At 42.2% G+C, this 23,081-nt stretch overlaps 1 protein-coding gene across 1 annotated transcript; it reads right to left on the bottom strand.

Moving 5' to 3' along the window:
- Positions 1–1,224: 1,224 nt before the first annotated feature.
- On the bottom strand, positions 1,225–23,068 carry nxnl1 (nucleoredoxin like 1). The gene is made up of 3 exons (XM_059990903.1): positions 22,932–23,068; positions 7,563–7,898; positions 1,225–1,501 (listed from the first exon to the last, which is right to left on the bottom strand). The coding sequence occupies exons 2-3, from the start codon at positions 7,886–7,888 to the stop codon at positions 1,225–1,227; spliced, it is 603 nt and encodes a 200-aa protein (XP_059846886.1). The 5' UTR covers positions 7,889–7,898; positions 22,932–23,068.
- Between the last annotated feature and the right edge of the window lie 13 nt (positions 23,069–23,081).

Genomic DNA, 23,081 nt, shown 5'->3' with positions numbered 1-23,081 from the left:
TTCAAACAAGAGGACATGATTTGAGAGCTGGGGGCAAAAGTTTAAGGGTACGAGGAGGAATTTCTTTACTCAGAGAGTGGTAGCTGTGTGGAACGAGCTTTCAGTAGAAGTGGTAGAGGCATGTTCGGTATTGTCATTTAAAGTAAAATTGGATAGGTATATGGACGGGAAAGGAATGGAGGGTTATGGGCTGAGTGCGGGCCAGTGGGACTAGGTGAGTGTAAGTGTTGGCACGGACTAGAAGGGCCGAGATGGCCTGTTTCTGTGCTGTATTGTTATATGGTTATGGTTTTATGGATGAAACACTTGCCATAACAGGGAGGACACAAAAACCCTTTACAGACAGCAGCGGAACTGAACCCAGGTCATTGGCACCGTTTACGCTAACTACTATGTTACCATGCTGCCTCTGACTCAGTACTGATAACCTCCCCCCAGGTTTAAATGGAGTAATCATTAAATGCATTAAAACAATGTAGGAAAACAACAGAAAGAGAAGTGTCTTAATTGTCAGGGTAAACATAAAGACTTCTGCACGAAGTTACAAGTGGAACGTGTACACAAGCATACATCTGAAAATGAAATTTCGTAGCCAAGCTTCAAGCATGCAACTGAGAAGTTCAATATCACCAAAAAAAATGGGTAGCTACAAATATCTTTTGTGTTTAGCTGTTATGGATGGCCCATTGTAAGGTGTAACTCAGGATTGCTGTCACTAGTACAAAGTAAAAAAAATTATCACCCCAGGGTTAATTAAATCAAACTTAATCATTCTCAGTTGCTCTGCCTCTACATTCAAGAAAAGGGTACTCTTGCAGTTTGGAAGCCTCTTGCACCTGGTTTGTTCTCTGACTACTTTTGCCTCTGATTATACTGGGGATCAGTTAGGAAAATGCTTTCACTTTATCAGAACCCATTACATCAGGAATTCTGTGGATTTAGATTATAATGCATTGCTTGATACTAATTTAGCTATGTTGTGCATCTGTATTTTTAACTTTCCCTTGTTATTCCATTTCTTTTTGAAGTTGACAAGTTAATTGTATTCAGTAGGCTGGAGCTGAGTTATTTTCTCCTGAGGTGCGAGAAGGTTATGGTGGGAATGATTTATGCAATTTTGAGCTAATTATTACTCCTGGGATATGCTAATGTGAGGTAATAAGGATATATATGGCCTGGAATGGAAACTGGATAAACCACGAAAGGGTTGAACTGAAATGCTGGTCACTCTGTTTCATTGTCCCTTTCTGTGCCCATCTTTTTAACTCTGTACTTGAGCTGCCTTAAGGGGTCTGTCAGACTCTTCCAGGACCATTCCTCAAAATCTTCTGCCAGAAGGAAATTCCTGTCAATTATGTCCGACGCTTCCCACCAGTTCTTCAAACAATTCACCCCCATGGTGGCGATCTCTACCACACCATTCCTGGTGATAAGATCTCCATTGGGTTTAAGAACAATGATGCATGGGATCTCCTTGACATCATACATTCTTTGTAAGTCTCTGGAATAGAAAAAATAAACATTCACTGAAATGCAGATCTCCTTATAAGAACAAATCAGTATTGTTGTTGTTCTTTTTACCCATTTATATTCGAGAATTAATGAACTTTTGAAGTGCCCATGGACTATAGAAAAGTCCCAAATTGTAAATAGGTAAATTGTAACTTGATTTATTATTGTCTCACGTAATGAGGTACAGTGAAAATTCTCGTTTGGTTTGCCCATACAGAATATAACATCACTGCAGGGAGGTAATAAAGATTCGAGACACATTTATTATTAAAGAATGAATAAATTCTTGAGATGCAACTTGAGATTTGTGTGCTCATAGGCAGCCACAAAGCAAGAAACTTTTTTTAAAAAAAGACCAAAAACCATTGCGCAGAGGAAGAGGAAAAAAAACACAAAACATGCAAACAGAAGAAGCAAGTCGCCAGCATTCTGAACCAGACTGAGTCACTGGATCACAAAGAATGCAGAATACAGTGTTACAGATGAAGTGAAGTGTGGGTGTAAGATCGTGATGAGATAGTTTGTGAAATCAAAAGTCCATCTTCTACCTTACAAGAGATTGGTTTAATAGTCTCATAACAGTGGGGTAGAAACTGTCCTTGTAGCTGGTGGTATGTGCTTTCAGGCGTTTGTATCTTCTGCCTGTTAGGAGGGAGGAGAAGAGAGAATGTCCAGACTGGTGTAGGCTTTGGTTATGTTGGCTGCTTTATTGAGGCAGCAAGAAGTATTGAGAGAATCTGAGGGCCCACCTTCCACATGTGGATTAAAATATCCTATGCAATTTTAGAAGGAGGGAGGCTATATTCTGTGTTCTAAATATTTAACACTACCTTGTGCACGTCCTGCCTGATTCTCATTTTACTTGAACATAGAATAATATTGGCCCTTCAGCCCACGATTCGTGATGCCAATCTGAATGAGCTTCACCTGCCTGTGCATGATCTACGTCCCTTCATTCCTTTAATGTTCAAATACACAATATGAAGAGGCCATAGAGAGGTATTCCTGAATTTGGTTGGATTGAGTTGTTCTCCAATCTTGGTGATGTACTTGCAAACATTTCATCACCATATGAGAAGATATCATCAGTATGCTATTAATTATGGTGTGCCGTTCGAATGCTTGGCCTTTATATACTTTTCAAATAGCTGACACAGCATAATTAACAACACACTGACATTGTCTCCTCGCATGGTGATGAATCTTTCGCAAGTTAATTGCCAAGATCAGAGAACATCTCAACCCAACCATCAATGACCTGAGTCACACATTTTCCAAATTATTTCCAATTCCTGAATTTGTTTCTCTCCCTCTAACCCTGTGGTTTTGTTTTATCAGTGGTTTTCCTTCTCCTGGAAGGTTGCATTGTATTCAGGGTATAGGTGCTTCAGTCATTATCGTGTGAAGAAGGGCTGATGAATTAGCACTCATCTCTGCCCATTCATCGTCCAAAGTCTCAGCTGCCATCTTGTAGACAGTCAACACTGTGATTGTCTTCTCTTACTTATTTTACATTACTCAAGCTGTAACAGTAAACTGTGTTCAGAGTCTAAGCTGGTAATGAATATCCCTGATGTTTTCCATATTTGATTTCAGTTGTGACAACTATGTACTAGAGGAACTAAGTGGGTCAAACTGACTTCTAATCAGTCCATCCTTTGTACAATTGTGTCAGGCATTCTTTGCACTCTCTTTGGGAAATCTCTTTTCTGAGGAAGCTTCCTGGCAAAATTCCTAGAACTCACCATGTGCTTTGAATTAGTAGCATTAGAATCTCCTGTCTTTACTATAAAACCAGAATCTTCTTTTAGGATTAAACCCAGCGATTCAAATCCAAGCAAATACTGTTGATCAAAAGCAGGCTGAAAAGTGCTTGGCTGGCAAGTGCGATGACTTTTAGAGTGTCATAGGTTTTCTTCATTCAAGCACTCACTCACCAAGAAGGTCTGGAAATTACTGGTTTGAGAAAAAGTGCCAGAGCTTCAGACGATGTTGGCTGGAAATTAGGGTGTGCCATACACTGGGCTTAACATAGTATGGAGCAATTATAGTGCAGGCATAACCAGATAGGGTAGGTGGAGCTGCAAATGATCATTTAAACTGCTTTCAAATCCTCCATCTAAATCCTATTTCAGACCAAGTGGTCTCCTAGGAGAAGTAAAGATAAAGATAATAGGGAAAACACAGCGGGGAGAGCTCAGTCCTGTTCTCAGGTGCTGTCTGTGTGGAGTTGGCATGTTCTCCTATGACCATATGAGTTTCCCAACAGGTGAACTGGTGTCCTCCCACAAACCAAAGACTTAAAGGTTGATAGGTTAATTGGTCAGTGTAAATTTCCTCTAGTGAGGAGTAAAATCTTGAGGGAATTGATGGGAATGTGGGGAGAATAAAATGGGACCAGAATACATGGGGTGGTTGATGGCTCGGGCAGACTCAGTGGGCTGAGATGGAGGCAATGTCAAATTCAAGTTTGTTTAATTTTCATTCAGCCATGCATATGAATGGAGCCAAATGAAACAACACAATGTGCAATTCATAGTACCAACTATCACAGACAGTGCATATGGTTATGAAAGCAAAAAAGAACATGCAGTCAGTCACAATATATATATTATAGCTCAAGTCCCTGAGTGTCATGGCCTATAGATTGATGTTGCAGCAGGCCTCATCACAGGCTATTGAGTGAACACTGGAGGGCAGCACCGATGGCTGGGGTCAGCCCCCAACCCACATCAGCTCCAGTGTCTCCCCTGGGTGGCTGCAACAGGTGACCCAGGCACAAGGGCTTAGTCCACTTACTAACTGAGGCCTCACAGCTCCCCCGCCATCAGTCTCGCCTGTGAACCAGTGAATACTCACAGTATTCTACATTACCAATGCCCAGCGGGGTTCTGTGATCATGAGAAAAAGCCCAAGACAATCCTTTGCACCATTTTCTGGACTGCGCACCTCATCAAGAAAATGCAATGGGATTAGTGTACAAGTTGCTGGGTGATTGGCAGATTGGCAGATTGGCAGGGATAGGTGCGCTCTTAAAAAAAAATTCTAATCTCTGTATAGGTCAGTCTCTCTAATGAATTGCCTGCAGCCTAACCAAAACAGTTATAAGTCACTGGAACAAAGCAAAACCTGCAGAACTTGAAAATCTGAAATACAAGTGGAAGCTGGAAGCAGTGAGCATGTCTGGCAGTGTCATTTGGGAAAGAAACTGGGCTGATGTTCCAGCTCAAGTACTGTCGTCTGAGAGAATAGAAGTGTATTAAGTTGTAGGTAAGGAGAGGTAGAGAATACACAGGAAATGTCTGGATAAGCTGCAGACACAAGTTCCCAAGTTACCAAATGCCTTAAATCCACCAGATGGAGAGGAAAAAGTGGTATGAAGTACATTGAAGCAGTCATGTTGAGGGAGAAAGGTGAAAAAACGAATCTGAAATTCAGTGCTGTGTCTTGTTGGCTGCAATGTTTGGAAATAAAGAAAAATAAGGTTCTGTTCTTCCTCAGCTTCTTAGATTGACCCAGCAATACTCGATGCAAGTCCAGCTTAACCTTCCCATGGACATATTACAGATTTCAGGACTTTGTATAAGATTTAACAGTTTTCCCTCTCCCTCCTGATGCAGTGTGACTGGGTGACTGCTCATAGTATCCTCTTTGTGATGAAATAATGTATGTTTGTAGTTAACTTTAAACACCAATGTAATGGCAGATAGTTTATCTTGAAAGTAGTTCTGACTTGCTTGACCCTGCTGGCTTTGCCACACCTGCCCCCTCTCAGCTTCGCACTGCCCCTGCTCCAGCCCCACCCTCCATGATGCCCTACCCTGCAAATCGCCCCCCTCCTGCCTCACAACCCCTCCCTGACTCGCTTCCTCTTCCCCCCCCCCATCTCACCCTTCTACCATCTTCCTGTATTTCCCCCTCCCCATCACCCTCTCCCTTCTCCTCATGGAGACGTGGTGAAGTTGATAAGATTAGAGAGGGGAGTGTCAGAATCTACAGCCATGGCATCTGGTGGACTCTAGAGGTCTGGAAGAACCCTGAGATGGGGAACTGCAGAGATTTGGGGGCTGTAGATCTCAGAAATGAGGAGGAGCATGGTCACAGAGGGAGATGAAGATCATAGCTGGGAACTTGATATCAAAGGACATACTTTGTATTGAAAGGACAGGCAGTAAGGCATAGGTGGCAGTGTGGCTCTGTTGGTAAGAGATGGAACTGCATCTTTAGGAAGAGGTGACATCGGGTCAGAGAATGTCGAATCTTTGTGGTTGGAGTTAAGAAACTGCAAAGGTAAAGAAACCATTATGTTAGGCCTCCAAATAATAGCCAAGATGTGGGGTTGAGATTGCAAAGGGAGTTGGAAAGGGCATCTAATAAGGGTAATGTCACAATTGTAATGGGGGACTTGAATATGCAAGGGGATTGGGAAAATCAGGTTGGTCTCAGGTCACAAGAGAGGGAATGTCACTTCACTCTTTAAGAAGGAAGGCAAAAGGAAGGAAATTATAGGCCGATTAGCCTAACCTCAGTGGTTGGGAAAGTGTTGGAGTCCATTATTAAGGATGAGATTTTGGGGTACTTGGAGACAAATGATAAAATAAGTCAAAGTCAGCATGGTTTCTCTAGAGGGAAATTATGCCTGACAAATCTGTTAGAATCTTTCAAGGAAGTAACAAGCAGGGTGGACAAAGGAGAGGCAGTGGATGTCATTTACTTGGATTTTCAGAAGGCATTTGATAAGGTGCCACACATGAGGCTGCTTAACAATATAAAGTCCTATAGTGTTACAGGAAAGATACAGGCATGGATAGAGGAATGGCTGACAGGAGACAGTGAGTGGGAATAAAAGGGGCCTTTCCTGGTTGGCTGCCAGTGACTAATGGTGTTTTAGTGGGACAGCTACTTCTCACATTATTTATCAATAATTTAGATAATGGAATTGATGGCTTTGTGGTAAAGTTGGCAGATGATAGGAAGAAAGGTCGTGCTGAGGAAGGAATGCGATTCCAGCAGGACTTAGATAAATTGGAATAACAGGCAATAAAAGTGGCAGATGGAATACAGTGTTGGGAAATGTATGATAATGCACTTTGGTAGAAAGAACAGTAGTGTGGAATATTTTCTATCTGGGGACAAAATTCAAACATCAGAGGTGTAAAGGGACTTGGGAGTTCTCGTGCAAGACTCTCAGAAGTTTAATTTACAGGTTAAGTCTGTGGTAAAGAAGGCAAGTGTAATGTTGGCATTCATTTGAAGTGGAATAGAATATAAAAGCAAGAAGATAATGCTGAGCCTTTATGAGACACCTGGACAAGTCACACTTGGAGTTATGTTCACAGTTTTGGGCCCCATATCTCAGAAAAGATGTGTTGTCATTGGAAAGAGTCCAGTGGAACTTCACGAGAATGATTCTGGGAATGAATGGGGTTAACATATGAGTAGCATTTTGCAGTTTTAGTCCTGTACTCACTAGGATTTAGAAGAGTGCCAGGGGAGGTGGGGGGGGGGGTGACCTCATAGGAATCTACTGAATGTTGAAAGGACTAGATGAGGTGGATGTGGAGAAGATGTTTCCTCTGGTGGTGGTGTCCAGAACTAGAGGGCACAGCCTCAAAATTGAGGAGCAACCCTTTAGAAAAGAGTTGAGGGTTTTTTTTTAGCCAGAGAGTAGTGACTGTGGAAACCAAGATCGTGGGTATATAAAGCGAAAATTGATAATTTTCTGATTGGTTAGGGCATCAAAAGTTATGGCGAAAAGGCAGGTGTATGGGGTTGAGAGGGAACCGGAATCAGCCATAGTGGACTGCCGGAGCAGACGTAATGGGCTGATTGGCTTAATTCTGCTCCTATGTTTTATGGTCTTAAATGAAGTCAAAAAATAAAATTTTAAGACCGCGGCATTGTTTTTCTGAAGAGGATGTTGATTGTGTGCTGGATTTGGTGCAAATTAACATGTCAGGAGGCAGAGTTTGAGATGAGCTTGGCTTTCATTTACTTATCGCAGAGCTTTCTGCAGAAAATCTCCCGTTCCACCAGGGTGAAGTCCTTACCTTCCGTATTTGTCTTGGAATGGTAGGAAGAGCCACTTCCTATGCAGCGTCTTGAGGAAACACTGCTGTCTCTCCTCGGTTTGATCCTGGGAAACGTACACCAGCGCTAGCTGAGCTGCTCGATCGACGTAATATTCGTCCATCAGCCGTTTGGAGAAGTCCCTCAGTGCAGGGGCGAACGCCTGGCATCTGGGGCAGTCGCTTGAACCAAAGTACAGGAGCACCACCTTGTTTCGCAGCGTGTTGTCCAGTTGCTGCTGGGTGTCGAGTTCGTCTCTGTCCCTGTTATTCTTTATCAAGGTTACTCCTGTGAACAGGTCCACCATGGCGATCAGTCTGTAGCAACCTCGGACGCAAAATCAGATTTATCACGTCGGGATCTTTGCGTATGGTTCTTTAGTTCTCCATCCCACTCTGACACCAGCCTATTACACCGTTCTACTGAAGCTCAACGAAGCTTAAGGAATAGCATTTAATCCTTTCTACTGGGGACTTTACAGTTTCCTGTCCTCATTGTTTACTGATATTGAACTTAATAGCACTGTGATAGTCAATCAAAGGTAGTGCTCCATTTCCTTAGTAAGAAGGTACCAGTAATAGTTCTGGTGTAACTATTCATGCCTCAGCCAGACATATATTTTGTTTCATTACATTTCTTAATGCCGGACACATTTCCTGTTTGTCACTTATAAAGAAACAACTCGCCTGGCTTAACTAGTCCATGCCAGTCAGTGGGTGTGCTTTGCAAGAGGAGAAGCTCTTTCATCCATTCGCAGTTATCTACTGTTACCTACTTCTGAAGCTTTCCCTGAAAAATGCTTCTGCACTATTTATAGTGATTGCACATTTTAGATTAGAGTTATTTACTAAACACATGTCCATCGAAACATGCAGTCAAATGCTGTGCTTGCATATATTGCCAACGTAATCCAGAGATGTGCTGGGGGTAGCCTGCACTTGTTGCCACACATTCCGGGGTAAAACATGACGTTTTGAAGTCCAAAATGTAACATTAAGTTAAATCAAAGAAAACAAGGGAGTCCGGGACTGCAAGTTAAACTTTATTTTTAACGAGGAGCGCTGTGTCACGTGGTATTGTGATGATGTATGCAATTAATGTATCTTTACATAAAACCCATAATTAATTTAAATAATATATACATACACCCACATACAAGATTACTCATATGTTACTGAAATATTACATACATAACACATAGCATGCCCACAATGTTCAGCAGACCAACAGGCAGCCAACATACAACAAGCAATAACTGCAAAATAAATGCCTCCACCCCACCTATGCCACAGGCGGGCCTCCAACCCCAGTACAGGCTGCATCCAGGCCTATAAACTTCAGACTGTGACTCCAGTCTTGCAAATATCAGACCTCCAACCACCAGATTCACCAGCCTCGGGACTTCGACCTGTGGGCTTTGGCCTTCAGGCGTCTAGACTCATTCAGCTTTCCCCTAAATTCCCTGTAGGACATATTGATAATTTCTCTGTAATGATGGGCTCTATTTTTGATTCTTCTCCCAACGTCACTGTCCTCCTCCCAGTTTGCTGCTTTCTCCTTCCTCCGTGATATTTACTCCACTCTCCACAGTGGAGGCTGTGGGCCTGCTCTGGCCATTCTGGGCTTCGTGTCTATGGACTCACTTTCGTTCTGAATGCTGTTTCTTTCTTTTATTGTTTGCACGATTTGTGTTTTTTCTCTCACCCTCTGCATTGGGTGTTTGTTAGACTTTTTTTATAATGGGCTCTTTTGGATTTCTTGTTTTGTGGCTGCCTGTAAGGAGACGAATCTCAATGTTGTATAATTAATAAACACTTTGATAATAAATGTATTTTGAACTTTCAGCACCTTTCTACAGCTCGTCCCCACACCACTGCAATCAAGGAATTCCCCTTTGATCACATTAGCTCTGATCTCTTAAAATAATAACATTTAAAACCAATTTGGCTAGGTACAGTACATGTTTAAAGGGATATGGGTGAAACACAGGCAAGTGAGTCTAGCCTAGATGAAAATAATGGGCTTGGGCGCATTGATCCAAAGGATTGTATCCACACGCTGTGGCTCTTTCCACAGATGCTTTCAGACCTGCTAAGTACTTTCATCTTTTTTCTGTTTTTACTTCATGTTTTCAGCATTTGCAGTTTTTAGAAAAAAAAAATTAAATCTCTTCATTTTTGAAAAAGGATCTAATCCTTTCCTGGCGTATATGATGAATAAACTCTTCTTTGGCTTCCAGCCGGGTACTAGCGTCATCCCTGAAGATGATAGAGTTGGCCATTGAAACATTGGTTAAAATCGATACCTACCAGACTAGACATGCCCAGTTATCATCCCTGATTAAGATGGCAGAGTTTGTCATCAAAACATCAGTTAAAATCGATACCTGTACCTGGCTGGAAGCCCAAGAAGAGTTTATTCATCACTTCATTATTTTTCTTGACAGGGACCCATTGGCCAGTGGCAGTCAGTGGCCGCAGCAGATGGTGTGGAAGTTAAATGCCGATTCTTCCAGCACAGTTTGTTCTGCTCCAGTGGTTCCAACTGCTGGGAAAAGGTCACCACCTGGAAATATTAATTCAGTTTCTCTTTTCTCACTCTGATCGTTTCTGCCACCTTCTGTTTTTATTTCAGATTTTCACCTGCATAATTTAAGTTTTGTGTGTACTCTTGACGATCTGGTATCGGAAATCCAGATGGTTCACTTATTAGTCTGGAACGTGAGACAGCGATCCAGAGGACAAGTGGGGTCTAGACTGCAGCTGTGGCCCAGGTCTGGGTGGGTGTTTGGCTGAAATCAGAGTTGGTGCTTGGGACACTGGGGGTCAGGAACGTGGGCAAGTTTGGAGCCAGAGTTGGGGTCCACAGTGCTTTTTACATTTCTCAGTTATAGTCACCAGGTTCACCTGAAAATTTATTACATGACCATGCGCATATAAAAATGATAACAGTGTGTTTGTATATTAACTGGAATAACACAAAACAGTTCAGAAAATCTGCTTACACGAGGAAATCTGCAGATGCCGGAAATTCAAACAACAACACACACAAAATGCTGGTGGAACACAGCAGGCCAGGCAGCATCTGTAGGGAGAAGCACTGTCGACGTTTCGGGCCGAGACCCTTCGTCAGGACTAACCGAAAGGAAAGATAGTAAGAGATTTGAAAGTAGTGGGGGGAGGGGGAAATGCAAAATGATAGGAGAAGACCGGAGGGGGTGGGATGAAGCTAAGAGCTGGAAAGGTGATTGGTGAAAGTGATACAGAGCTGGAGAAGGGAAAGGATCATGGGACGGGAGGCCTCATGAGAAAGGAAGTCGGGGGGGGGGGGGGAGCACCAGAGGGAGATGGAGAACAGGCAAACAACTAAATATGTCAGGGATGGGGGTAAGAAGGGGAGGAGGGGCATTAACTGAAGTTAGAGAAGTCAATGTTCATGCCATCAGGTTGGAGACTACCCAGCCGGTATATAAGCTGTTGTTCCTGCAACCTGTGTTTGGATTCATTTTGATAATAGAGGAGGCCATGGATAGACATAGAATGGGAATGGGATGTGGAATTAAAATGTGTGGCCACTGGAGATCTTGCTTTTTCTGGTGGACCGAGCGTAGGTGTTCAAAATCTGCTTGTCTGGTGCTATATGAAAGTTGCAAAGGTGCTGGATTATTGGAATCATACTGTACCACTGTTGAGATTGCTGTAGGAATTGTGCCAGCCAGTTTAGTTACAATATATATCTATTTGGAGAAGGAAAATGATTTTAAACCTCTGCTGCCTTGTGGCCATACCTACCCATGGGAAAGGCTTCGGGAGTAAACCCCGAGGAAGAAATCGGAGCCAGGGTCTCTAAGGCAGTTTGATGTTGTTTACAACTTCACTCTGGCAACCTCTGTGATGACACTGGTGCCAAGCTGTATTGGCACTTGCCCTTCTCTTGGACTACATCAGTGACATGGAGAAGGGGAGCTTGCTTCATGGACAACAGCTGGTTCTTCAAATCTTCCCACCCAGGCTTGCACCCTGGAGAGGACGCAGTCCACCAGAGGCACAAACCCCTGATCCCCTGGGATTGACGGCTGCCTACTCTATATATATATAAAATCATCAAATGAGACAATGTTTCCCCAGACTAGAGTGTAAAGGACAGTAGTACATATAACTCACAATAACGTAGGAAAGTAAGAATTAATTCTACAAATAAATTATGCATAAATAAAGTGTTGCTTCTCCACCCTGCGGAGGAAATATGGAATGGTTAGTAACAGGGAAAAGTCTGTGAATCTGAACAGAAGAAATATCATCTGAGAGTTGGGACTTGAACAGGGAATGGACTTCGTATATTGGATCATGGCTAAAGTCTGAATTCTACACTGTGCTCTGTCAGTTTCTTAACACCAGTTTGAGGAAAAGGATTGGAACATATGGTGATGTTTATAAGAACAGATTAGAGACTGAGACAGTAATTTGAAATGGCAAAGAGACAAGGAATGTGAACAAATGGTGGGAGTTAACATCAGCTGTTCTGAGTGTTTGCATTCTCTCCTATGGCTGTTGCCAGTGTGGTTTATGAATGAATAAAGTTATTTGGATGGAAAGGCTGGATGGTACTAAAAGAAAGCAGACAATAAAAGCTAAACAGGACTAGCTTTTGGTAGACAACTGAACAATGGCAGAGAGGTGGCTGTGGACAAGAATGTAAAAAAGATATCAAAACAAACACAGGAGATATTTTTCCCAATTAGTTTAGGGAGTAATGTGGCTTCTTGAAAACTGGTTTTGGTGATACAGAACACGGCAGACAACTGTGTATCCTGCTTTATCCTTTGGTAGTCTTCTACACTATCCAAAAAACCACCAGTCTCTAGCAGACGGTTTGTTGCTCCTGATTCCAGCATCTGCAGTTTCTTGTGTTTCCATATCAACCACTGGCAATAGTGAACATTGAAGAACAGGAAGACTGTAAGACCCGGGAAGAACAGGAAGACCCAAAGATCCCTGAAAGTGGCAGCATACATAAGTAAGGTTGTGAACAAGGCATTTTTGCTTTCTTACTGATACCTAAACACCAAAGCGTGATAAAAATCTTTACATAATAACATCATCACGTCAGACCAGCCTCTTAAAGTGAAACCCCAACTCAATGTCAGTGGTTGTGGATTATGAACATTTCTCCTAATTATGCTACTCTACAATACCTTCGTAGCTTAAGTTCATGGAGGTTATGGTATAGCATTATTGTTTAAGCCATGCCCGGAGTAGCATGTGGAGTACCTGATCACTAGTAAGGATATTCTGCATCAGTCTTCACTGTGGAAGACACTATCAGTATGCTAGAAATTCAAGAGTGTCCGGGGTGTAAGTTGTTGTTACCAAAGAGAAGATGCTTGGGAATCTGAAAGGTCTGAAGACAGCTAAGTCCCCTGTAACGCTATAGGATTTTATCTTGTTAAGCAGCCTCAAGTGTGGAACCTTATAAATGCCTTCTAAAAATCCAAAGCTGCAAAACACTCCTCAGGTGTTAACCCCTTCATTCCCGGAATCAACCTCATGAACCTTGGACTCTTTCCAATGACAGCACATCTTTTTTGAGATATAGGGTCCAAAATTGTTGACAGTACTCCAAGTGCAGCCTGACTAGTGTCTTATTAAAGGCTAAGCATTATCCCCTTGCTTTCATATTCTATTTCCCTTGAAATAAATTTCTTTCTTTACCACAGACTCAGCCTGTAAATTAACCTTCTGGGGGTTTTGCACAAGGAATCCTAAGTCACTCTGCACCTCTGATGTTTGAACCATCTCCCCATTTAGATAATAGTCCGCACTATTGTTCCTTTTATTAAAATGCATTATCATGCATTTCCAAACATTGTATTCCATCTGGAACCTTTTTGCCAATTTTTTCCAATTTGTCTAAGTACTGCTGCAGTTGCTTTGCTTTCTCAGTACTACCTGCTCCTTCACCTATCTTTGTATCATCCACAAACTTTGGCACAAAGCCATCAATTCCATTATCCAAATCACTGACAAACAATGTGTAAAGCAGCGGTCCCAATAATGGCCCCTGAGGAACAACACTAATCACGGGCAGCCAACTAGAAAAGGCCCCCTTTTATTCCCACTGGCTGCCTCCTGCCTGTCAAGCCATTCCTCTATCCATGCTAGTATCTTTCCTGTAACACCATAGAATTTTATCGTGTTAAGCAGCCTCATGTATGGAACCTTATCAAATGCCTTCTAAAAATCCAAGTAAATGAGATCCACTGCCTCCCCTTTATCCATCCTGCTTGTTAATTTCTCGAAGCACTCGAACAGGTTTGTCAGGTGAGATTTCCTTCTACAGAAACCGTGCTGATTTTGACTTATTTTATCATTAGTCTCCAAGATTCTTGAAACCTCATCCTTAATAAGAGACTCCAACACTTTCCCAACCACAGAGGTCAGGCTAACTGGCCTATAATTTCCTTTCTTTTGCCTTCCTCCCTTAAAGGGTGGAGTGACATTTGCAATCTTCCAGTCCTCCAGAAGCATGGCAGAATCAAGTGATACTTGAAAGATCATGACCAATGCATCCGTTATCTCTTCAACAATCTCTCTCAGGACTCTGGGATGTAGTCCATCTGGTCCAGGTGACGCATCCACCTTAAGACCTTTGAGTTTGCCTAGCACTTTTTCCTTTGTAACAGCAATTGTGATCACTTCCGCTCCCTGACACTCACAGACCTCTGGTACACTGCTAGTGTCTTCCTCAGTGAAGATAGATGCAAAGTACTTATTAAGTTTATCTGCCATTTCTTTGTCCCCATTACTACCTCAGCAGCATCATTTTTCAGTGGTCCAATATCAACTCTCACCTCCCTTTTTATATAACTGAACAAGCCTTTGGTATCCTGCTTTATATTATTATCTAGTTTGCCCTCATATTTCATCTTTTTCCTTCTTACAGGTTTTTTAGTTGCCTTTTGTTGGATTTTAAAAACTTCCCATCATCCAACTTCCCACTCATTTTTGCAACCCTGTATGCCCTTTCCTTGGCTTTTATGCAGTCCTTAATTTCCCTTGACAGCCACGGTTGCTTACCCCTGCCATTTGAGAACAACTTCTTCTGTAGGACATATCTAAACTGCGGCTTGTGAACTATTCCCAAAAACTTCAGCTGTCTCTGCTCTGTCGTCATCCATGCTAGTATCCTTCTCCAATCCACCTGGGTAAGATCCTCTCTGTAGTTTCCTTCATTCCATTGCGATACTGATACATATGAGTTATGCTTTTCCCTCTCAAATTGCAGTCATATTATGATCACCGTCTCCTAAGTGTTCTTTTATATTAAGATCCCTAATAAGATCTGGATTATTACACAACATCCAATCTAAGATGGCTTTTCCCTGAGTAGGCTCAAGCACAAGCTGCTCTAAAAGGCCATCTCGTAGACATTCAACAAATTCCCTCTCTTGTGGCCTGAGACCAACCAGATTTTTCCAATCCCCTTGCATACTAGTCCCCGATTAAAATCGTGCAATTACCCTTATTACATGCCTTTTCCAGCTCCCTTGCAAGCTCAACCCTACATCTTGGCTACTATTTGGAGGCCTATGTATGATTCCCATAATGTATCTTTTTATCCTTGCAGTTTCTTAACTCCAGCCACAAAGATTCGACATTCTCTGACCCTATGTCACTGCCTTCTAAAGATGTAATTCCATCTCTTACCAGCAGAGCCACACCACTGCCTGTGCCTTCCTGCCGGTCCTTTTGATACAAGGTATATCCTTTATATTAAACTCCCAGCTTTCAGTCAGTGATGCCCACAACGTTATACCAACCAATCTCTAATAATGGTGCGAGTTTGTCCACCTTATTCCAATGTGCCAGCATTAGATACTGTCATGAGAATGAGCCTGTGAATAGTAGGATTAATGTATGAAAAGTGTTTGATGGTTCTGGGTTGTACTCACTGGAGTTTGGAAGAATGAGAGGGGATCTCATTAGTAGTCTGGGAAAATGTCACAACAGTGGTCAGTCAGGACAGACTGAAGAACTCGTTTATTGAGGCTTTTTGGGTGGAACTGAGCAATAAGAAAGGTTTGACTGCATTAATGGGGCTATATTACAGACCACCCAGCATTCTACAGGATTTAGAGGAACAAATTTGTAGCAAGATCGCTGACTGTTGCAAGAAACATAAAGTGGTGATAGTGGGTGATTTTAACTTTCCACATATTGACTGGACTTCTATACTGTAAAAAACAGGGCTGGATGGGAAAGGATTTGTCAGATGTGCAGTACCTTGAAGTCCCAACTAGAGAGAGTACAACACTTGCTCTCCATCTAGGGAATAAGGCAGGTGGGTGACAGAAGTTGTGTAGGGGATCATTTAGCATTTTACGATCACAATGCCATAAGTTTCAAAGCAGTTATGGAAAAGGATAGGTTGAGATTCTAAACTGCAGAAAGGACAATTTTGATGGTATCAGAAAGGATCTGGCAAGTGTCTATTGCTATAGCTATTTACTGGCAAAGGTGCACTTGTTAAGTGGGAGGCCTTCAAAAGTGAAATATTGAGAGTTCAAATTTAGTGTGTTTCTGTCAGAATAAAATGCAAGGATAACTGGTTTATGGAACCTTGGTTTTTGAGAGATATTGAGGCAATGGTTAAGAGAAAGCAGATGCGTAGTAGGTAGGAAAAAATGAAGTACTTATGGATTATAAGAAATGCAATAGAACACGAGAACAAATTCAGGTGGACTAAAAGAAGACATGAAGTTGATCTAGCAGACAAAGTGAATGAGAATGCTAAGGGCTTCTACGGATATATTAAAAGCAAAAGGATAGCAAGGGACAAAAGTGGTCCTCTGGAAGATCAGAGTGGTAATCTATGTGTGGAGCTGAAAGAGATGGGGGAGATATTCCAGTGAGCCTGACATCAGTAATAGGCAAATTATTGTAAGGTATTTTAAAGGATCAGATATATGAGTATTTGGAAAGACAGGGACTGATTAGGGATAGTCGACATAGCTTTGTGTGTGGTAAGTTGTGTCCAACCAATCTTGGAGCTTTTCAAGGAAGTTACCAGTAATGTTGATGAACGCATGGCAGTGGATATTGTCTACATGGACTTTAGTAAGGAATTTGACAAGGTCCCACATGGGAGGTTGGCCAAGAAGGTTCAGTCACTTGGCTTTGAAGATGAGCTAGTAAATTGGATTAGACATTAGCTTGGCAGAAGAAACCAGAGTTGTTGTAGATGGCTTTATGTATGGAGTTTGTAACTAGTGGAGTGTTGCAGGGATCGGTGCTGGGTCCGTTGTTTGTAATCTCTGTCAATGATCTGGATGGTAATGTGGTTAATTGGGTCAGTAACTTTGCAGATGACACCAAGATTGGGGGTTTAGTGGACAGCGAAGAGTGAGGAAGACTACCAAAGCTTGCAGTGGTATCCGGACCAGCCAGAAAAATGTGCTGAAAAATGGCGTATGGAATGCAGACAAGTTTGAGGTGTTACACTTTGGAGGTAGGTTGAATTCATTGATAGTCGTGTAGCTAGAGCCATAAAGAAAGCTTTTGGTACATTGGCCTTCATAAATCAATGTATTGAGTACAGGAGATGTTGAAATTATGTCGGCAAGGCCTAATTTGGAGTATTGGGTGCTGTTTTGGTCAACTACCTGAAGGAAACATGTAAATGAGATTGAAAGAGCGCAGAGAAGATTTACAAGGATGTTACCGGGACTTGAGGATATAAGTTATAAGGTACGATTGAATAGGTAAGGACTGCATTCCTTAGAATATGGAAAACTGAGAGAAGGTTTGATAGAATTAGAACCATAGAACATTACAGCACAGAAACAGGCCTTTTGGCCCTTCTTGGCTGTGCTGAACCATTTTTCTGCTTAGTCCCACTGACCTGCACCTGGACCATATCCCTCCATACACCTCTCATCCATGTACCTGTCCAAGTTTTTCTTAAATGTTAAAAGTGAGCCCACATTTACCACTTCGTCTGGCAGCTCATTCCACACTCACACCACACTCTGTGTGAAGAAGCCCCCGCTAACGTCTCCCCTAGCCTCAGTGGAAAAAGCCAGCTTGCATTCACTCTATCAATACCCATCATAATTTTATTCCTCATTCTTCTTCGCTTCAGGGAATAAAGTCCTAACCTATTCAACCTTTCTTTGTAACTCAGTTTCTCAAGTCCCGGCAACATCCTTGTAAAGCTTCTCTGCACTCTTTCAACCTTATTAATATCCTTGCTGTAATTCGGCGACCAAAACTGCACACTATACTCCAAATTCAGCCTCACCAGTGCCTTGTACAACCTCACCATAACATTCCAACTCTTATACTCAGTACTTTGGCTTATAAAGGCCAATGCACGAAAAGCTCTCTTTACTACCCTATCTACCTGTGATGCCATTTTTAGGGAATTTTGTATCTGTATTCCCAGATCCCTCTGTTCTACTACACTCCTCAGTACCCTACCATTTACCTTGTATGTTCTACCTTGGTGTTTCCTTCCAAAGTGCAATATCTCACACTTGTCTGTATTAAACTCCACCTGACATTTTTCAGCCCATTTTTCCAGCTGGTCCAAATCCTTCTGCAAGCTTTGAAATCCTTTCTCACTGTACACTACACCTCCAACCTTTGTATCATCAGCAAATTTGCTGATCCAATTTACCACATTATCATCCAGATCATTGATATAGATGACAAATAACAATGGACCCAGTATTGATCCCTGTGGCACACCACTAGTCACAGGCCTCCACTCAGAGTAGCAATTCTCCACTACCACTCTCTGACTTCTCCCTTTGAGCCAATGTCTAATCCAATTTAGTACCTCACCATGTATACCTAGTGACTGAATCTTCCTAAATAGCCTCCTATGCGGGACCTTATCAAAGGCCTTACTGAAGTCCATGTAGACAATATCCACTGCCTTCCCTTCATCCACTTTCCTTGTAACCTCCTCAAAAACTCTAACAGATTTGTTAAACATGACCTTCCACGCACAAAGCCTTGTTGAGTCTCCCTAATAAGTCCCTGTCGATCTAAATACTTGTAGATCCTATCTCTTAGTACTCCTTCCAATAATTTACCTACTGCCAATGTCAAACTTATTGGCCTATCATTTCTCGGTTTACTTTTAGAGCCTTTTTTAAACAACGGAACAACATGAGCTATCCTCCAATCCTCCAGCACCTCACCCATAGATACCAACATTTTAAATATATCTGCCAGGGCCCCTGCAATTTCAACAATTTCAATTTCAACTTCAAGGTCCGAGGGAATACCCTGTCAGGTCCTGGGGATTTATCTACTCTGATTTGCCTCAAGATAGCAAGCACCTCCTCCTCTTCAAACTGTATAGGTTCCATGACCTCACTACTTGTTTGTCTTATTTCTATTGACTCCATGCCAGTTTCCTTAGTAAATACCAGACGCAAAAAACCCATTTAAGATACAAAATACAAGATGTACAAAACTATGAAAGGTATACTGTAGATAGGGAAATGCAAGCAGGCTTTTCTACTGATGATGCATGGGACTACAACCAGAGGTCATGGGTTAAAGATGAACGGTGAAAAGTTTAAGGAGAAACACGAGGGGAAATATATTCACTCAGAGGGTCATGAGAGTGTGGAATGAGCTGTAGCAGAAGTGGTGCAAGCTGGCTCAATGTGAACCTTAAGGGAAGTTTGGATAAGTGCATCGATGATAGGGGAATGGAGGGCTATGGGAATAGGCAGTTTAAATGGTTTCAGCATAGATTAGATGAGCCAATGGGCCTGTGTTGTGCTGTACTTCTCTGTGACTCTGTCTTAAACGATGAACAGTAGGGTGCTGAGGAGTGCTGTAGAACAGAGAGATTTGGATGCACAGACACATAATTCCTTGAAAGCAGTGTCACAGGTAGATAGAGTTGTAAAGAAATCTTTTGGCACATTGACCTTCATGAATCAATGTATTGAGTACAGGAGTTGAGGTATTATGTTGAAATTATATAAGATATTGGTGAGGCCTAATTTGAAGTGCTGTGTGCAGTTTTTGTCACCTACCTATGGGAAACATGTAAATAAGATTGAAAGAGTGCAGAGAAAATTTGCAACAATGTTGCTGGGACTTGAGGATGTAAGTTATAGGAAAAAGGTTGAATAGGTTAGGACTTCATTCCCTAGAATGTAGAAGATTGAGGAGAGATTTGATAGGGGTATACAAAATTGAGGAGTATAGGTAGGGCAAATACAAGCAGATTTTTTTCCATTGAGGTAGGATGAGACTAGAATTAGAGGTCATGGGTTAAGGGTGAAAGGTGAAATGTTTACGGGGAACATGAAGGGGACCATCTCCACTCAGAGGGTTGTGGGAGTTTGGAATGAGCTGCCAGTACAAGTGGAGGATGTGGCGTCAATTTCGATGTTTAAGAGAAGTTTGGATTGGTACATGGATGGTGGGGGTCAGGAGAGTTATGATCAGGGTGCAGAATGATGGGATTAAGCACACTAGATGGCCGAAGGGCCACGTTTGGTGCTGTAGTGTTCTATGAGGAGGAATTTCTTTAGCCAGATGTTGGTGAATCTGTGGAATTCATTGGCACTGACGGCTGGGGAGACCAAGGCACTGGGTATTTTTAAAATGGAGATTGATAGGTTTTTGATTAGTAAGGGTGTTAAAGGTTACGGGTAAAAAGGCAGGAGAGTGAGGTTGAGAGGGATAATAAATCAGCCATGATGGGATGGTAGAGCAGACCTGATGGGCCAATTGGCCTAATTCTGTTCCTATGACTTATGGTCTTAAAATTGCACTTAAGCTGGTGCAGATGAATTTTGCAAGGATGTTCTGGGGATTGAGTGTTTCAGCTATGAGGGGAGACTGAAGAGGCTGAGTTTGTTTTCCTTGTAGAGAAATATGAGCTGGGAGAGGCAGGACCTTATTGAGTTAAACAAAATTATGAGTTGCATAGACAGATCCGATGATGAGAAACTTTTCATCATTGCAAAGGTGTCAAGAAGGAGAGGACTAGAGGAGCAAGACATTTTGATAGGATCTAAGTAAGAACTTTTTTCACCCATACGATGGTTGGAATCTGGAAGTCACTGCTTAAGAGAGCGATGAAGACTGGTACTCTCTTATTTAGGAAGTATCCTGCTGAGCCAAGACATTGAAAGCCACAGATCTGGTGCTAGCATATAGCACAGTGCAAGAGATAAAAATTAGTATGTTACAATGAATTGTGCTAAACGTGAGTTTATAGTAGCCACTGTCCGAATTGAAACAAGTCTTTGTTGCTTTGGTGTCTTACATCAGTCAATGTATTCAATCTCATATCTTGGTCATTTCTATGACTTTTGCATAGACTTAGCTGATGAAAATCTCATGCATGCATTTTCATCCTGAAATGACATTGGCAATGCTCTCTTAACTGGCCTCTTTTTTCCATTGACATGGCTTCAAATCTAATCTTTGGCAACACATTTGCTCATCTGCACTAATAGCACTCTATGACCCAATGGCAAGTTATTTTGTTTTAAAGCTTTTGTAGCACCTTCGACAAGAGGCCATTCAACCTATCATGTCTGTGCCTGTTAAAGAGGACCTACCCAGTCTGACCCTACATTCCAGCACCATGTGCAGGTCACAGCTACTCAAGTGCACATCCAAATGCTGTTTTAATATGATGAAGGGTCTTAGCCCGAAACGTGAACTGTTATCCCATCTGGTTCAAGAGCCTGTTTAATGGTTGAGGTGTAATAACTGCTCCTGAACCTGTGGTGTGAGTCCTAAGGCTCCTGTACCTTCTTCCTGATAGCAGTAGCGAGAGAAGAGCATGACCTGGGTAGTGGGGATCCCTGATGATGGATGCTGTTTTCTTGCCACAATACTCCATGTAGATGTACTCAGTGATGGGGAGGACTTTACCTCAATTGACTGGGCTGTATCCACTACTTTTTTTTTTGCAGGATTTTCTATTCAAGGGCTTTGGTTTTTCCATAACAGGCTGTGATGCAGCCAGTCAAAACACTCCCCACCACAAAGAGGCTAAAATCTATAGAAATTTGTCAAAGGTTTTGGTATCATGCCAAATCTTTGATGTCCCAGAGCTGAGTGAAGTGCCAATGAAATGGCATCTGATGTTGACATTTTGTGATGGTAGGCAAATTCCAGCCGATCCAAGTCACTCTTCAGGTAGGAGTTAAAATGCTTCACGACCAACCTTTCCAGCGTTGTTGTAGGAAAGCAGCATCCATCATCTGAACCCACCCTCACCACCCAGCTCACGCTTTCTTCTCACTGCTGCCATCAAAGCATTTCATCACAATGGATGCAAGTGCTACTGGATAGGGAACCTGGTGCACCTCAGGGGTATGTACTTATCCCACTCTCTCTATACCCATGACTTGTGGTTAGGCATAGCTCAAATACCATCTGTAAATTTGCTGATGATACAACCATTGTTGGTGGAATCTCAGATGGTGAAGAGAGGGTTTACAGGAGTGAAATATGCCAACCAGTGGTAAGTCTTTTAGATTTTAGCCTCAACGCCAGTAAGACGAAAGAGCTGATTGTGGACTTCTGAAAGGGTAGATGAAGGAACACATGCAAATCATCAAAGAGGGATCAGAAATGGAGAGAATGAGCAGTTTCACGTTCCTGGGTGTCAAGATCTCTTTGGATCTAAACTGGTCCCAACAGATCGATAACTAGAAAGAAGGCAAGGCAGTGACCATACTTCATCAGGAGATTGAAGAGGTTTGATATGTCAGCAAGAACACTCAAAATCTTTTATAGATGTACCATGGAGAGCGAGAGCATTCTGACAGGCTGCATCACTGTCTGGTATGGGGGAACTACTGCACGGGACAGAAAAAGTTTCAGAGGGTCGTAAATTTAGTCAGCTCCATCTTTGGTACTAGCATCCAGGACATCTTCAGGGAGCGGTGCCTCAGAAAGGCAGTGTCCATTATTAAAGACATCCAGCACCCAGGGCATGCCCTTTTCTCACTGTTACCATCAGGTCGGAAGTACAGAAGCCTGAAGGCACACACTCAGCGATTCAGGAACAGCTTCTCCCCACCCGTTATCCGATTCTTTGGACACTACCTCAATGTACAGTATTTCTGGTTTTGCACCTTTTTAAAAAGTTTATTCAATATACATAATTGATTTACTTGTTTATTAATCATTATTATTTTTCTCTGCTAGATTATGTATTGCATTCAACTGCTTCTAAATTAACAAATTTCACGACACATGCCGGTGATAATAAACCTGATTCTGAAGGTGGTGGTACCCCCACTTCACTTGCTGTTCTTGTTGATAGAGGCGCCAGCAATAAATACTCCCTCTTACCGTTAAAATTTAGGACATCCTGATTGGCTAAGAGGACAGGCCGTCTTCCCTATCGATTGGTCTCCTGGATGTACTTTTCCGTGGGATCTATTGGCTGAGAAGGAAAACCGGAATTTTGGTCTGTGATTGGTGAATCGGAATTAAGTGAGC

The sequence above is a fragment of the Hypanus sabinus genome, chromosome 16 (genome assembly GCF_030144855.1).
Source record: "Hypanus sabinus isolate sHypSab1 chromosome 16, sHypSab1.hap1, whole genome shotgun sequence".
Lineage (NCBI taxonomy): Eukaryota > Metazoa > Chordata > Chondrichthyes > Myliobatiformes > Dasyatidae > Hypanus > Hypanus sabinus.
The sequence above is the reverse complement of the archived record's forward strand: the minus strand, read 5'-3'. Positions and strand labels throughout refer to the sequence as shown.

What these genes read in the sequence shown, in the direction of transcription:
- nxnl1 (XM_059990903.1), bottom strand. Translation starts at nt 7,888, where the DNA reads ATGGTGGACCTGTTCACAGGAGTAACCTTGATAAAGAATAACAGGGAC. An exon ending in TTCCAAGACAAATACGGAAG is followed by an intron (nt 1,502 to 7,562) that starts GTAAGGACTTCA and finishes TTTCTATTCCAG; the next exon opens with AGACTTACAAAGAATGTATG.